This window comes from Phymastichus coffea, unplaced genomic scaffold (assembly GCF_024137745.1).
Source record: "Phymastichus coffea isolate CEN01 unplaced genomic scaffold, Cenicafe_Pcof_1.1 PCOF00005, whole genome shotgun sequence".
In the NCBI taxonomy this organism is placed as follows: domain Eukaryota; kingdom Metazoa; phylum Arthropoda; class Insecta; order Hymenoptera; family Eulophidae; genus Phymastichus; species Phymastichus coffea.
The window spans coordinates 519,638-536,511 of NW_026706816.1; the positions used below are offsets into that span (position 1 = coordinate 519,638).

At 47.0% G+C, this 16,874-nt stretch overlaps 2 protein-coding genes across 2 annotated transcripts; both read right to left on the reverse strand.

The window, feature by feature from the left end:
* Positions 1 to 6,854: 6,854 nt before the first annotated feature.
* On the reverse strand, positions 6,855 to 9,188 carry LOC131667764 (uncharacterized). Its single transcript, XM_058941438.1, has one exon. The coding sequence runs from the start codon at positions 9,186 to 9,188 to the stop codon at positions 6,855 to 6,857; it is 2,334 nt and encodes a 777-aa protein (XP_058797421.1).
* Positions 9,189 to 10,895: 1,707 nt separating this feature from the next.
* Positions 10,896 to 12,245, reverse strand: LOC131667771 (uncharacterized). The gene has a single exon (XM_058941452.1). The coding sequence runs from the start codon at positions 12,243 to 12,245 to the stop codon at positions 10,896 to 10,898; it is 1,350 nt and encodes a 449-aa protein (XP_058797435.1).
* Between the last annotated feature and the right edge of the window lie 4,629 nt (positions 12,246 to 16,874).

Here is a 16,874-nt window from a genome sequence, read left to right on the forward strand (position 1 = left end):
CGAATCCGTTATCAGAATTTCGATTAAGTATAGTAGTCATTGAGAAAAACGCGTCCGAAGCCAAGGAAAGCCCGGTTTTCCTTGTTATTTGTGGTTTATCTCCCTGCAAACTGTGGATATCGTCTTTTTCATGACAAACATATGTTGTTGTTTTATGTATGATTGAATTTCCCCATGAATGGGTACGGAGAAATTCAATATGAAATTCAATATGAAATGCACATCAACAAGAAGAATAAACATAGAAACACATAATATCATGAATATCATATGAAAAACTACAGCTAACAACATTCATAACGAAAATAACTCACCAGTATTGTTGTAAGTTTAGTAAATCTAAAGGTCTACTTATTGAAGTAAATATATAACTTTTCTAAGCGTCTATCAAAATGGGAATCCCGAAAAGCACTCTGGATGGGATAATAGAATTGAAATCTACTATAAAAAAGTAAAATCTAGAAGAGCACTACAAATGTGAAAGTAGAATAAAGAACTTTGAAAATAATTTCTCTTGATAATGTATTGTTGTAATAATATAATTATATTTAATTATTATGGCGTACATTATAGTTGTCATTTTAGGTAATAGAATTTTTTATTTAGTATAGTCAATTAGTTAGAGAACAAGAGTCATGGAAAACCGGGGTTTCCTCGACTTTGCAAGTGCTTTTACCAATTAACAATATAGATAAATGAAATTCTGACAATAAATTCGGGTTTCTCGTTCCTAATGAAATATATATTCGTCTTTCTCAATGACTACTATACTTAATCGAAATTCTGATAACGGATTCGGAATCCTCGTTCAAAATCCTGTAAAAATGTATATTCCGTTTATGGAATAAGACGATATCCACCGTTTGCAGGGAGATAAACAAGAAATAACAAGGAAAACTGGGCTTTCCTTGGCTTCGGACGCGTTTTTCTCAATGACTACTATACTTAATCGAAATTCTGATAACGGATTCGGAATTCTCGTTCAAAATCCTAAAAAAATGCGATATATTTATATTAAATTATCATCCGTTTGAAGGCTAAAAATTGGAAAGAATGAAATTTTTTCATAAAATGCCAACTTTGACCTTATTTTTAAAGGTCAAAGATATATATAATGATAATGCTGATAGTTTTCCTTTATTCAGCACCAATTAAGCTTCAAAATGCCCTTGGATTGATGTCGATATCTTTTTCCAATCAAAAGATATTCAATTTTGTCCAAAAAAATTTCCAAATCTCCCACTGTGCGGCGTTTCAGCAGTGTTGTTCGGATACGGTTGGCCACCGTATCCTCATCGTTCTCGCGGTAGGTGCACCTTCCCCTTTTTATTGTTGTTAATAGCGTGCGATCCCGCGCAGCGTGCGCGAGGAAATCAATTGTTGCGTGCGAGCGGTTAGTTCGCGGTGATCGCGGTTTTTTCTCTCTCTCTCTCAATCTGCGTATATTGTCATTCGCGCAAGCGTGCGCAAGACTCTCGGCAAAACCCCCGTGTAATTAAATTGCATTAATAAAGTGAACGTTAACCTTTATTAAATCAAGTAATCGTTATTGTGTCTTTCCTTTGTCCGGAGGTCGCGTCTATATTTGTTTGTTTTGATTCGAATTCGCCGGTAGCGTAGCACGGATCACGCGGGTATCGGTAGACGGGAATCGTCAACTTAGGTTCCAGCGGCGGCCACACGAGCGCTACTAAGCAAGGGCGACAGCGCCGCCAAGCGGTGAGTTGGGGGAACCCAACTCGGAATAGTGAAGAGACTCTGCGCAGGCGCACTCCGAGATAAGGTAGGTTGATGTGCTTTGAGCACATAGATAACTAGGCGTCGTCTAGTCATTATAAAAGTACTTTCAAGAGATTATAGACTAAACGGCAGCCCGTTACACATTATAATTATAATCGGAAGGTGGAGCACTACTAGCATTTACCGTTGATTAAAGTTACAAGTTAATTTTTCTTTCCGCAGCTATTTTTAGAATAGTTCCTTCATTTCCTTGTTCAGCTAAACCATTACTGATTGCTGGACTTTCTTACTGAAAAGAAAAGAAAAGCTTCTTGACAATTTGAGCTTATACGAGGGATGTTCAAAAAGTAAGATGACTTTTCAATTTTGCGGGCTATGTACATTTAAGTTTTGAATTTTTATTGTTATTGTGTTGATACACTCGCCACGATCATATACTCCTAATTTTGACTTTATCGCACGTGTTGTTTTTCTGGCAGAGGCGTCAAAGGTTAGAAGTGTTTGGTGTGCTTGGCGATTTTCTTCTATCGAAAAGATAGAAGTAAAGAGTTTGCATTAAATTTTGACTGAAAAATGGAATCCAGTGCTCTAAAGCTCTTGAAATATTGACAATTGCATAGAGAGAGTCTACTCTAGGTAAGAAAAATGTTTGTAAGTGATATAATCTGTTCCAAGAAGGCCGAGAGAATGTCGAAGACGAACCTCGCCCTGGAGATGAACAGGTTGAAGCAGTGAAAGAAATTGTGGTAAAAAATTGTTGAATCACCATCAGAGAAGTTGCAGAAGATGTTGGCATATCGGTTAGCTCATGCCATGATATTTTTTCGGATGTTTTAGACATGAGATGTGTATGAGCGAAATTCGTTCCAATATTGCTTCATTTTGATCAAAAGAACCGTAGCACGACCATGACTCAGGAGATATTGAATGAAGTCAATGAAGATCCTGATTTTCTCAAAAGGGTTATAACTGATGATGAATCGTGGGTATATGGTTATGATTTCAAAACTAAAGTCCAATCGTCCCAATAGAAGACCCCAGAAGAGCCAACACCCTAAAAAGCACGCCAAGTTCGGTCAAATGTCAAGGTTTTGCTCAATGTCTTCTTTGATTCCCGTGGCGTAGTTCATCCGAAATTCTAATCATAAGGTCGTACGGTCAATAAGGAGTATTATCTTGAGGTTATGCGTTGTTTGCAAAATGCAATACGCAAAAAACCTCCGGAACTTTGGAAAAATTATTCGTGGATTTTAAATCACGATAATGCACCAGGTTATTCATCGTTGCTTGTGAGAGATTTTTTGACCAAAACCGACTCCACAGTCAAGCCTTAGCCTCCATATTCACCGGATTTGGCTCCCAGTGACTTTTTCTTTTCCTAAAACTTAAGAAACCCAAGATAGGACATCGATTTTCAACGATTAAGGAGATAAAAACTGTTTCGTTGAAAGAACTCAAGGCTATACCTCAAAATGATTATCAAAAGTGCTTCGATGATTAGAGAAAGCACTGGCATAAGTGTAATATAGCTATTGGGGATTACTTTGAAGGGGACAACATAAATATTGACTAATAAATAAATATTTTTTGAGAAAACCAAACGTAATCTTTCTTTTTGAAAACCCCTCCAATTCTAACAAAGAAATTACAAATAGGATTACTGCTCTCAGTTTTCCGGAAGGTCGACTCTTAACTTTTATTATATTAAATTGGAAAAAATTCATCAAATTACAAAAAATGATGACTTTATTATGAAATAGGGAGACTCAAAGCATTAGCTAAGCGCTAGTTGTCTTTCTTTTCAAAATATGAACTGAAAATACTAACAAATTAATTTATTCTTTACTTGGTCTTATCCACAGCAAGGTCTTTTACTGCACGTATCGGATTTTTCAGCTTCAATTTTAGATTCCTTTAAACGTGATGTACTCACTTCTCATTTCAAATTAGGAGTGATAAAACGAACGGATCTCATAAGAGATCATACTACCAGTATAGTTCAAAAGTTGCATGGTATAAAAGCTAATACGCTTTTTCTAGTTGGTGATGGTATGTACTCGTATATATGTCATCAAAAAAGTTTCAATAACCAGTATCAAAAAAAATCTTATTCCGGTCAGAAAAAGGTTTTTCTATAGAAGTCGTTTACAATGTGTACAACGAATGGGTTTGTTGTTGATATCTCGGGGTCATACTATGTAAATAAAAATGCTACAAATATTATGGATTGGTTATTGAATGAAAATGAGAACTTGTGCAATTTGATTCGAGATGGTGACATTTTTATTCAAATTACAGTATTTCACGACGTCGTGAGATTACAAAAAAAAGATAGAAAAGTAATGTCTTCATTGAAAAGTCAACGTAAATAGTTGCCTTACTAAGAAGCAAATTAGTGTCGAATAGTTACTGTCTATCGGTTTGTTATTGAAGTTATTCATGGACTTCCAGGTCAAAAGATTAAGATATTACATCACCAACTAATAATCCGATTTCAATCACAAAAAATTCAGAAAAGCAATATAACGTTGGATAATAAATTATAGTAATGTTATACAGGGTGAGTCATTTTAATCTATGGACCCCCATATCTCAAATTCTATGCATAATACAGAAAAATTGTTTAAACAAAAGTTGCTCAATACCAAGGGGACCATATTTTGGTGACCTTAAATTTGACCTTGAACATGATGAGTCAAGGTCATTCCGAGGTCAATGTTTTTTTAAATAGGAACCTTTACTTTATATCTCGGATTCGGATTCTGCGTTAAATTCTACGTTCAAATCATGTAATATGTGTGGAGTCCAAATGAGCCTCACCCCATCTCTAAAGTTATTTCAAGGTCAACTTTACTTTTTAAATGGGACCCCTCATTTTTCGTCGCAGGTTTAAATTCTACGTGAAATTGATAATGGGATAATTATAGAATCCGAATGACCCCCACCCCACCCCCAAAGTCATTCAAGGCTGTAACGAAACTGCACGTTACCAATTGTTTAAAGGTGGACAAGTGAGGCGTACTTGCTCATAGCAATCGGGAAGGGGAAAAGAAGGGTCAAGAAATTAAGTTGAAATCACTCTTCAAAAACCATTAAATAATTTTATCGAATTATTATTAACACAAACTTTACAAACTTTACATGCTAACGAACACAATGGAGTTATTAACATATACTACACACAAAAGAAACGGAAGAACAAATAAGTTAAAATTGTTAATGCTCTTACAAAGCATTAGCGATACACGGAAAGTGTCGCCCGGCAGGTGACCGCATTGGCGAAAAACCGACTTATTCTACTGATACTAAGTAAAACCGCCTGGTGAAGGATCGCCTTGACGGTCTGCTAACTTAACAATAATACACCGGCCATGTAATTACAAGCAAATAGCCAGCGCACTAACGCCTTGCCATCTACTTGACTTTCACACATCTTCGCTGTGCCGCCAAAGAAAGAGAGAAAATACAAAGGGGTCCTTAACCTTGATTGTTGCAGGCCAAACTTCGATGGAAATAGGCTGCCGTGCGGATGGTTGTCACTCAGATGGATATCAAAAACAGTTTTGTGTGGCTAAGGTGATAGCGACAATATTCTGATGATCGGTGTAGCTTTCTCTTTTCCTTGACTCTCGTCGATCGGCTGTTGTACTCGTCACGAAAACTGTTACTCTCTCTAGCTAAATTGTCGAACTGCCGCTCTGCGCTCGACCGCAATCGGTAGCGACCCTTCACTTTCCCTTTTTTCTTCCATACTTGGCCTACTCATTAAGCGACGCGTGAGTCAAGCACTAATTGGTTACGCGTCGCATGCCTGCCTAAATCTACGTGGGGCACGTGTGCCTCTCTCTCTCTCTCTCTCTCTTTTTCTAACACCTTTATGTTGTCCACTTCAACGGCTTCGGGCGAGCTCGGCCTCGCTCGGCAATCTCCGTCGGCTGAAAACAAAGACCATTCATTAGGTGCCTTCTTAAATGTGCCCAACGCTGTTCACCGTGCCTTGCCGAGACAGGAGGAAATGGGGAAAAATACTGACGGTAACAAGCGCAATGCTCGCTCTCGTCACAAGGTTAACCTTACTTTTTTAATGGAAGCCCCTATTTCTCACACCAGATTTGGAAAAAGCTGGAAATTATTCGTCCGGAATATTATTCAAAGGTTTATTTTCGTGACCTTCAGAGGGTTCATTTAAGAGCAAAATTTTAAAAAGTTGGATAGTAATTTTTTTAATTTCTATAACGAAGCAGTCGTTGTGAAAGTATTTATTTGCAATATGTTAACTCAAGTGTGACACTGCTGACCTCGAAAGTAACTCAAATAAGAACATATCGACCTGTCCCTACCCTCTTTCCTTTTCCCACCCTCTTTTTTCCAGTTCCTTTATTACTCATCCCTCCCCCTACCTTACCTCTCGTGTTATCTCGCTTCTCTTTTCCTATCCGTCTCACTTCATGAGATTAGTCATATAAAGCTGTTTAACTGTGTTCGATTTGAAAGATGAATAAATTGAAAATTATTGGTTTCATCTTAAGAAACTTAAGATTTAATTAAATTTATTTAATTTTAAAAAAGTATAAATGTAAATACCTTCCAGTTATGCATTGCAAAATAATAAATTCCGAAGAATAAAAATTTTTCCAGTAATACGCAAAGTCATGCATCATGATTATAAATTTGAAAGTTTCTGATTGGTATCACTTTTTTTTTAAATCTTGTATTTATTATTAAAACTTTATTAGATTATTACATATGTAAGTTAAAGTTCCAAATCCTTGAGTTATTTTGTGGATGCATACTCAATAGAGATGGCAGATTATACGCCTACTGATATTGTCGGTATGATAATGATTTTAGGAGAATGTCATAACAATTATGCCACTGCATCGAGACTGTTCGCTAAATGGTACTGATGCGCAGAAGGTGAAAGAAAAGGCGGGGGTGTTTCGATTCGATTTATTCTGCTTAACTGAAATCGGATTACACTCTGAACAAATGTGACACGTTCTGGAGAGCACTTGATCGTCAGTCCGTCGAAGGCGTTCAGGACAAAAGAAAAGCTCGGAAAACAGGCTCCTGTCGGGAGAGGTCACTGTCGAGCGCTCCCTGTCGGCCTCTCTCTAAGGCGTCAGCGATCGTCCCTGCCGCACGCCGGTAGCGGCAGGGCGCTGGGTGCGCGCTTGTTCCAAACATCCCGCCCGCCTCGTTCCGGGAACGACTTCATTTGATGGGGCTGCTGCTGTCGACGAGCTGGAAGTGTCTTGGATAGGTAGCCGAGCGACCTTGACGATGGGTCGAGTATACTCGACAGTGGCGGTTTTAACGTTGACCGCTCTCACGAGGCCATTTGATCCAGGCATGGTGGCCGTCACGCGGCCAAGAGGCCATCGGCCGTCCGGTCGAAGCAGAGTGGGGTCGAGGAGGATGACAAAATCTCCGACTTCGAGGTTAGGCTGAGAAGATTTCCACTTTGACCTCTGGAGGAGTGTATTCAGGTACTCCCGACTCCAGCGGGCCCAGAAGTGACTCCTCATGGCCTGGACGAGCTCCCAATGACTAGCTCTATATAGGGGCTGGCCGGCACTGCTAGTCTGAGGATAAGAGGTGGCTGAAGTCCCGATGAGGAAGTGACTAGGAGTGAGGGCCTCGATGTCATCGAGGTCACCAGCAGGCGGAATGAGCGGGCGGCTGTTCAGAGTAGCTTCGATGGAAACTAGAAGAGTAGTGAGCTCCTCGTAAGTGAGGCGGTGAGGAGAGGCCACCCGCATCAAGTGTCTCTTCATTGACTTGACGCCGGCCTCCCACAGGCCCCCGAAGTCCGGTGCCGAGGGCGGAATGAATTTCCACGAAGTTCCATCCTTGGTGAGTTCGCTCTCGACGACGCCCCAGTCGATTTCGGCCTCTCGGAGCAGACGTCTCAGCTCCAATGCAGCTCCTCGAAAGTTGGTGCCATTGACGCTCCAAACTTCAGCTGGTCTCCCACACTTCCCGACAAACCGAGTGAAGGCTCCTAGAAAACTGGCTGTGGTGAGGTCGCTGACGAGCTCCAGGTGCACTGCCTTTGTGCAGAGGCACACAAATAGCGCAACGTAACCTTTCAACGTGGCAGCGCCTCTCTCCTTGTTGCGGCACATGGAGAGCGGCCCGGCGTAGTCAACCCCGCACTTAGAGAATGGTCGAGCGGGGGTGACTCTGACCGGTGGTAGAGCGGCCATTTGTTGGGAGGCAGGGCGTGCAGTCAGTCGAGCACACAGTGTGCAGTGGTGTATGAACCTCTTGATGCGGACCCGGGCTCCGGTGATCCAAGCTCGTTGGAGGGCGAGAGAGTAGGTCGCTCGGAAGCCCCCGTGGAGGCAGCGCTCGTGGGCCCAGTGGATAACGAGCTGAGCGAAGGCGGACATCCCGTGGAGTAGTATTGGGTGTCTCTCGTCGAAAGACAGAGGCGACCGAGCGAGCCGTCCCCCGACTCGAACTGCCCCGTCGCCATCCATGAAAGGCTCCAGCGACTTGAGTTGGTGGCATCCTTGCAGAGAGCCGTCTTTGCTGAGACGAGTTAACTCTTCGGCGAAATGTCTACGCTGCGAGATCTTGGCGCAGACGACGAAGGCATGCCGGAGCTCATTGGCGGTAACCGGTGCGAGAAGGCCTTCTTGGCATCTCAGGATGCGAATGGCCCGGGCCGTGCCTCTCAGGAGAGCGCCCAGCGACGAGAACCTCTCAATGTAGTCCGTTTCGGTAGTGATCTTCGTACAAGCTGCGATGAGGCATTGCGACGTGGTCGCAAGAGGGACTGTTTCCTCCTCCTTGGGCCACTCGCTCGTCGGACGAGGGAGCCAGGCGGGACCTTTCCACCAGAGAGGGTGGTGAGCCAGCTGAGTGGCGTCTGTCCCGCGGGTGGCGACGTCAGCGGGATTGCAATCGGTTGGCATGTGATGGAAGGCAACTCCCTCGGCGAGTTCCTGAATGTGTGCCACGTAGTTGTCAATGAGGTCATGACCGACTGGGCTGTCCGAGCGAAGCCAGTGAAGAGCCACCTGGGAGTCGCTCCATAGATGGCAGCTCGTCAGTGGAACGGAGAGAGCGGCTGCGGCGTTCCTTAAGAGCTGCGCCGCGATGAGCGTGGCTCTCAGCTCCAGGTGTGGGATTGTCATTCTGGCGCGCTTTTCAGAAGCCGGCATAAGGCTCTTGATCGAAGCCAGCTTGGACTTGGCGCCGATGATGGTCGTGAATCCCCGCCCGCCGTCCTCGGCCGCTCGAGAGTAGACCACGGTCGCTAAGGCTCGGCGACTTGCATCTGAGAATGCGTGGAGCTGGAGCTCCTGGCCGGGGAAATGGCTAATCCAGCGGCTGATGGCAAATCCCGTCGTTTCGTGGATGCTCGTTCGGAATGTGAGCCACTTGTCGGTCCAAACCTTGGGCAGATCCTCGTCCCAATCTAGCTTGGCTTGCCACATGTCCTGGATAAGGAGCTTGGCCACGAGAGTAAGCGGTGTGAGCCAGCCGACGGGGTCAAAGATCCCGGCAAGTTCTGCCAGCGCTGTCCTTTTGGTGAGCCGGGGAGATGTCTCGGGGTTACCGGGGCCGAATTTGAAATTGTCCTCGACCGGGTCCCAGGCCACGCCGAGCTCTCAGACCGGCCCCTCGGCAGACAGCTGTACCCAGCTAGGCTGGAGTCGATCGTCGGGGGTGATCTCCTCGAGGAGAGCAGGGTCGTTGGCTACCCATTTGGGCAGGTGGAACCCGCCCGCAGCGAAGAGGCCGATGAGTTGGTCTCTGATATTACCGGTGGTATCTAGATCATGGCCGCCGCTCACGAAGTCGTCCATGTAAAGGTCTTGCTGTAAAACCTCTCGTGCGAGCGGGAACTTTTCGCCCTCGTCGTCGCTTAGCTGTTTCATCGTGCGCAAGGCCAAGTAGGGTGCGCAAGCGGTGCCGTAGGTGACCGTGCGTAGGGCGTAGTGCTGCAGCGGCAGGCCGGCGGTGGGACTCCAGACGATGCACTGAAGGTGGATGTCTCGGTCGTCTATGAGTACTTGACGGAACATCTTCTGCACGTCTGCGCAGAAGACGTATCGGTGCCTCCTCCAGCGGGTTAGTATGGTGGAGATGTGCCCTTGCAGTTTTGGGCCGGCATGGAGGGTGTCGTTGAGGCTGATTCCGGAAGAGGTGGCTCGAGAGGCGTTGAAGACGACCCTGAGCTTAGGGCCGCTGTCGCTGCGCTGCCAGATGCCGTGGTGCGGCACGTAGTAGACGGTGCTTCTGTTCTCCTGAAGTTCCGACTCCCAGAGTAATCTCATGTGGTCCAGTCGAACGTACTCTTCCATGAACTACTGGTAACTCTCGCGTAGCGTTTGGTCGGCGAGCATTCGTCTCTGCATAGAGAAGAGGGCGGAGCGGGCGTGGAGTAGGCTGTCACCGAGCAAGGCTGCGTGTTCGGGCTTCAGCGGCAGCCGAACGACGTATCGTCCGCTTGTCTCGCGACGAACGCCTCGCGCGTAGATCGCTTCGCACTCTTGGTCAGCTGTGGAGATCCTCCTCGCGACCGGTACTTCCTCGAGAGCCCAAAAGCGCTGGACCAGTGTGAGCAGTTCTTCGTGACTTAGATCGCTCGTGGCGCGAGCGGAGACGGCGTGGGTCTGGATGCTTTAACGGACGTCACTTGCCTGTTTGGAGTGAGCGGAGCCCATCACGGTCCAGCCGAACGATGTGTTCTGGGCGACAAGCTGTCCGAATCTCCTCATGCCGGTTCTGATGATGCGGTGGTAGATGTCTGCCCCTATCACGACGTCGATCCGGCCTGGTCGGTGGAAGGTCGGGTCTGCGAGCAGGAGCTTACGCTTGAGCAGAGACAGTTTTGGGCCCGGCATTGCCGAAGGAGTAATGATGCCGAGCGAGCGCAGAACGAAGGCCCCCGTCTTGATCGGAGGGCCGCCGGAAGGCTCGATGATGTAAACAGTCGCCTGATGTCTGGCTGAGTCCATAGCTGAACCGGTAACCCCGGTAATGCTGGTGTTCGTGCGGCGGAGTTGACAGCCGAGTCTGCGGACGAGGTCGAGGCTTATGAGAATGGCCTCTGAGCATGGATCTAAGAGCGCTCGGGCAAGCTCTCTGTTTTCCCCGCCGCTGCTCATAGGGACGAGGGCGGTGGGGAGGACGGCTAGTCATGCGGAACCGTCGTCTCTTGGGGATGGTGCGCCGGTGGCAGCCGTCTGGAGCTGCGTAGTCGGTGTCTCCCCCGAGGTCGATGGGCGAGGCTCTTCTTCTCCTCGTCTAGATCTTCCAGTGCCCTCGTGGATGAGGCTATGATGCGCTCCGGAGCAGCTTTGGCAAGTGCCGCTGGAGGGGCAGTTCCCGGCGGTGTGACTCCCGCTGAGGCAATTATAACAAAGATCCCGAGCGGCCACAAGTTTCCGTCGCTCCTCAGGGTCGAGGCCTCGGAAGGTGAAACAATGGCCGATGTAGTAGGCCTCCTTGCAGGCTGGGCATCCTCCCTTCACTCGAGACGCTCCAGTAGCGTGGGCGCGTATAGTCAGGGTGTCTGCGGGTCTCGAAAACTTCCGTTTCTCGGCCGGGCGGTGAGAGGAAGTGCTGAGGGTTTGACCCAGAGCCCTCAGTGTGCAGTAGCGCCGCTGAAGAAACTCGGCGAACTCTTCAAAAGTCGCTTCAACTTTTGATAGCTCCGCGCTACGTGCCCGCTGCTCTATGTGTTCCTCCCAGGCTCGCATGGTTACTGAGTCCAGGGCGCGGCACCCCATGTAGACGAACCAGTCACCCCAGGCTCCGACTGGCCGACCGAGCCGCTCGAGTTGCGTGCGGCGCTTGTTTAGCTCGTCCAGCAAAGTCTGAAGGCTCTCCGGCGATTCCTCGGCGATGGACGTCAGCTTCACCAAGGCGGCGAGGTGGTCCTTCACCTGCAGGCGCGGCTGGTCATAGCGTCGACACAATGCCTCCCAGGCCTGAGCATAGTCGCCGTTGACCGAGCGGAAGGGCGTCAGTGCATCCTTGGCCACTCCCTCGACGTGCGTCTTGAGGTAGTTCATCTTCATGGCGATCCCCAGCGTGCTGTTGTTGTGCACGAGGTCGAGGAACAGATCCCTGAACGACTCCCAGTCCTCAGGCTTACCTGAGAAGGTGGGTATGGAGAGGCGCGGCAGCTTCACGGCCGGGACTGTTGGATCCGAGGCGGCCTCCGAGGAAGTAGCAGTCAACGATGAGCGGTCTTCAGACGCGATGCAACGGACGTGGTGGTCCAGGAGAGTGCTCTTGCTCTCCATGAAAAGCTCCTCGGCGACCGCGTAGTCATTGCCTGCCAAGTATTCCAAGACGGCGGCCTCCGATGAAGTCAATAGTCGGCCATGGTTGCCGTTCAGATTGTTCCAGTAGCCCTCGAGTAGATCTAACTGTATCTCGATGGCGCCGAGAGTCCAAGAGGCTGTCGGCGTGTTAGCTACCTGTTCGGCGATCCGACGGATGGCCTTTCCAAGCTCCCGCTGGACTGGGATGAGCTCCATCTGTGAGATTCATGAGAGGGAGTCGTGTGAGAATCAGGATGATTCGGGCAGGCTCGCGCGGACGGCCAAACTGTCACCCGAGGCTGACCTTTCAGCACTCGGGGCCGCGTGTCGTACCGGCTCACCCGGCCCGCAGTTGGCAGACGTCACGATGCCTGGATCGGCCAGCCCGATGGCTCGTCGCGCGCTCGGCAGTCCGCCTGCCGACGTGTGCTCGAGGGCCTGTAGTTTCGTTGGCTGCCGCGCCGCAGCGCCTCGCCAATGCGTCGTTCTGAGCGTGAAATATGGTGGGCTCTTCCCCGCGCCGCTGGGTTCGCCCAGGCGCGCTGTCGTCGAAAGAGAGACAAAAGGGGGGGAGATTCATCGGCTGCATCGGCAGGCGCGGCAGAGGTGTCGGCCGTTGCGTCGTCCTCGCATCCGATGGTCCACCCCCCAGTTGCCCCCAGTGTGTGCGCGCGCCCAGGTAGGACCCCGCATGCACGAAGACCTCGTGTGGGCGACCGCTCGCCCGGCGCCCGCCGTGCCAAATTGATGCTATCATCGTCGAACGTCGCCCGCTGCGACGCCCGCTTTGTATACCGGCGGTTCCTCACGCGACTCAAGTGTTCACAGCCGTGGCGCTTGTTGTGCCGAGTCGGTAGTCGCCGTCGCGCGCCACTCGCCCAGACGCCATATTTGTGAGTCGCTGGGCCGTCGCGTAACCCAGGAGTCCGTCGACGGCAGCCGCCCGCCGTGACGCCCATATTCATTAACGAATGACCCGTGATCCGGTTCTCTGCTGAGCCTTGCGCAATGCTGCGCAGGTGGCTTCCTCTCTGCCCGCACCAGAGAGGCTTGAGGACGTGATGGGCGTCCGCTATTGCACTCGGATAGTTTGAGTTTACTCACCGTGAATTTCCTCTTTTGGCTGGAATCCGGCTCGAAGGACCAATGATGCGCAGAAGGTGAAAGAAAAGGCGGGGGTGTTTCGATTCGATTTATTCTGCTTAACTGAAATCGGATTACACTCTGAACAAATGTGACACGTTCTGGAGAGCACTTAATAGTCAGTCCGTTGAAGGCGTTCAGGACAAAAGAAAAGCTCGGAAAACAGGCTCCTGTCGGGAGAGGTCACTGTCGAGCGCTCCCTGTCGGCCTCTCTCTAAGGCGTCAGCGATCGGCCCTGCCGCACGCCGGTAGCGTCAGGGCGCTGCGTGCGCGTTTGTTCCAAACAGGTACCGAGACCTCAGTCATCCTATGGATATGGCAATGAGAAACTTGTCTGAAAGAGCACGTACCAGACAGCTGGTGCGCCAACGCCGACATCATCAGTATGACGACAATGACGTGCAAGTATTGGTTGTTCTAGCATCTGTTCATCTTGATCCACACATCAGTACCAGGCAGATCGAAAGAAAAACAGGAATACCACAACGTACAGTCTCAAGAATTTTAAGAGTCCATCGCTTTCACGCTTATCATATTACTCTGACGCAAGCCATGAGACCACATCATCTTTTAGCTCGTGTTAATTTCTGTCAATGGGTTTGCAAATGATAGACAATGATCCTTCTTTCTTTCGATATGTACTTTTCTCAGATGAAGCTATATTTCACAGCGATGGACAATTTCAATAGGTATATAACTTTCACTATTGGTCGGACGAAAATCCTTACTGATATAGAGCTTTGGACTATCAGAATCGATGGAGTCTAATGATATGATGCAGAGTAGTACATGGCTATTTGATTGGACCCTATTTTTTTGACGGAAACGTTGATAGAGATACTTACTTAGAGTTGCTACAGAATTACCTGCTGAAACTGTTAAAAGACGTTGACTTAGCAACGCGAGTAAGAATGTGGTTTCAATATGATGGTGCTCTAGCGCAATTTTCACTCATTATGCGTCAGATTTTGAATGAAAACTACAATGGCAGATGGATTGGACGACAAGGCCCAGTTAAATGGCCTACTTGCTCTCCAGATCTGACATTGTCTGATTTTTATTTGTGAGGACACTTAAAGAATGTTGCTTATGCTTTAAAGCCCACGACCCTAGACGATATGAGGCACAGAATTCAAATAGCTTGTAAAGCCATCCCTCAAGCGATGTTGCTTAAAACTGTGGATAGTTTTGAAAGATAAATACGCTTGTGTATTGAAAATAACGGAGGAAACTTTGAACAGTTTATCCGTGGCTAATGAAATCAATTGTGACAAACGAGAGAGGCAAGGGGACTCACGTTAAACAAGCACCCCGAACGTGAGAGTCAATCCTGTAATAACGATTCTCAATAATCTCTCAATAATACCTCAATAACCCCTCAATAACTTTGTGCTTCAGAGCATTTTTCACTCGTTGTGCGTCAGTTTTTGACTGCAAACTACAATAGCAGGTGGATTGGACGACAAGGCTCAGTTGAATGTTAATAATTTAATCTCTCAATAATATCTAACATTTATTCTTACTTGGTACATAAAAGAGAAAATCAAACGTTAATTACAGTATAAATGGCTCATGTCAATATTTTATGTAGTAATTAATACAATCTTTATCTAATTTCTCGCTCAGACATACTCGCTTATAAATGAACGATGAGCACATGATAACGATTTATCTAACGGTTATTAATTTTGAATAAGCGACAAAGCCGTGGCCTACGCAGTGGCTACTCATCTTATGATTCTGTACGTAGATAATTGTTGGCTGTTCTCCTAGGGTAATAGTCCTCTCCTCCTCCCCTTGTCGTTGTTCTAAGTCCCTTAGAAAGAGCCTATCCTTATAGTAGGATTTCTTGGGATTATTGATGGCAAGCACTCGATCAATGCAGGTTGGAAGATATGAGAGACGATGCTAGTGAGACTTTTCTTGAGGCACATGGTAACGAAGGTAGACGTTGGAAAATAATAGCACGAGCGAGGAGGTATAGTCTGTTCGAAGGTCCCCAGGCGAGAGAGCCATCGAGAAAGTGTCTCCTCAAATCATGTGGCGCCGTCTCTACCTTGACAATGGGCCGGCAGAGTGATATCAAGCCATACGCACTGAGCGCAATCTATCAATGGCGGCAAATATGAATTGCACTGTTACATTCCCCCCTTATTGCACGTAAGGGCGTATGTGGCTTCGAGGAAAAGCTCCCCAGCACGAGCGCACAGCGTCATATATAAAACTCTACGAGCGAATCCGTCATTATGATAAACCGATGCCGATCGCTCATCGTCCAAACATCCCACTCGCCTGCCATATCATTCATCAAGCAATTCTTTATTCAATCATCGAGAGAGGGAGCTCAATGTCTCTATTTCGCTCACACATCATTATACCTATAATATATCTATTACTTCCATTTGTCGTGTCGCCTAACGCAACAACAACAAACGCAAGAACATGCAACATCTAACGCAGCTTACAGCTAGTAAGGGCCCTAATCCAAACAGCGCAATTATTACATGGGTCGACCCAACTCACTCACCCACTCATACCATCACACAATTTGTTGTCATTACTACACGTAAACATATTTATCGTAATTCGAGTTGCATCGACAATGTCCAGAGAACGGAAATAATTCGTTTCACATCTTTATTTCAATCAAGCCAATTGCTAAAATTTCGCTTTATCACCTAATGATTTACTTACAGCTATATATGTACATTGCCATATTTATCACTAATTGTTCGTCTTAGTCGTCAAAGGAACGTCGCTTATTCCTCGTGGTATTTTCGTAGATTGATACGGTTATAGGTGCCAATGGATTGATCCTGATTATTCGGATCGCTAAGTCTAAAAGCGTTTTGACCAATTCTCTCGGTAATGACGTAAGGGCCTTCATACAGATCGAAGAATTTTTTTGTGACTTTATCTAGAGCATTCGATAAATGCCTAACTCTCAGCATGACCTTATCTCCGGGGTCGAGCACGACCTTCGATGGTTTGTGACCTTTTTTACGCCTTTCGAAATTACGCTTCAAGTTATCTTTTGCTAGTCGAATCAGTATTTCTCTATCGATGAGTTGTCTCTTGGGAAAGTGTACTACCTTTTCTATCTCGTTTTTAATGGGAACACCAAAATGTAGTTCATGCGGAGTAAAGTTCGTACTGAAATGGGTCGTTATGTTAAGAATCGTTTGTATTTTGTTCACGTGGTTTGCCCAACTTGTGTGCTTTTGGCGACAATATGTTCTAAACAAACGACCAATCACCCGCATCACTCTCTCTGTGGGGTTACTTTGAGGGTGGCGAATCGAGCTATATAACACGCAAATCTCCTCACGTTCAAACTTGTTTTTCCATACCGGAGAAGTAAACTGTGTGCCATTGTCCGTTAGTATTCGCTGAAATTTTCCACAATCCGGAATGTAATCGTCAAACACCCGTTTCAAAGATGCAGCTGTCGTTGCGGCCTTCATAGGGTATAGTCTCACGAGCTTAGAGAACGCGTCCATCATAACCAACAGGTATTGCACACCCCCGCGAGAGCGCAGAAGGGGGCTGAAAAAATCCGCTGTAACTAGGTCGTTCGGCTTGTCGGACGATACGAATTCGAAATCCCCTTCCATCGCTTTTGAAAGATACTTGACGCGTTGACAAAGGTCGCAGGACAGCACGCATCTTTTCACGTCTCGATGGAGTGATCTCCAGAAATAA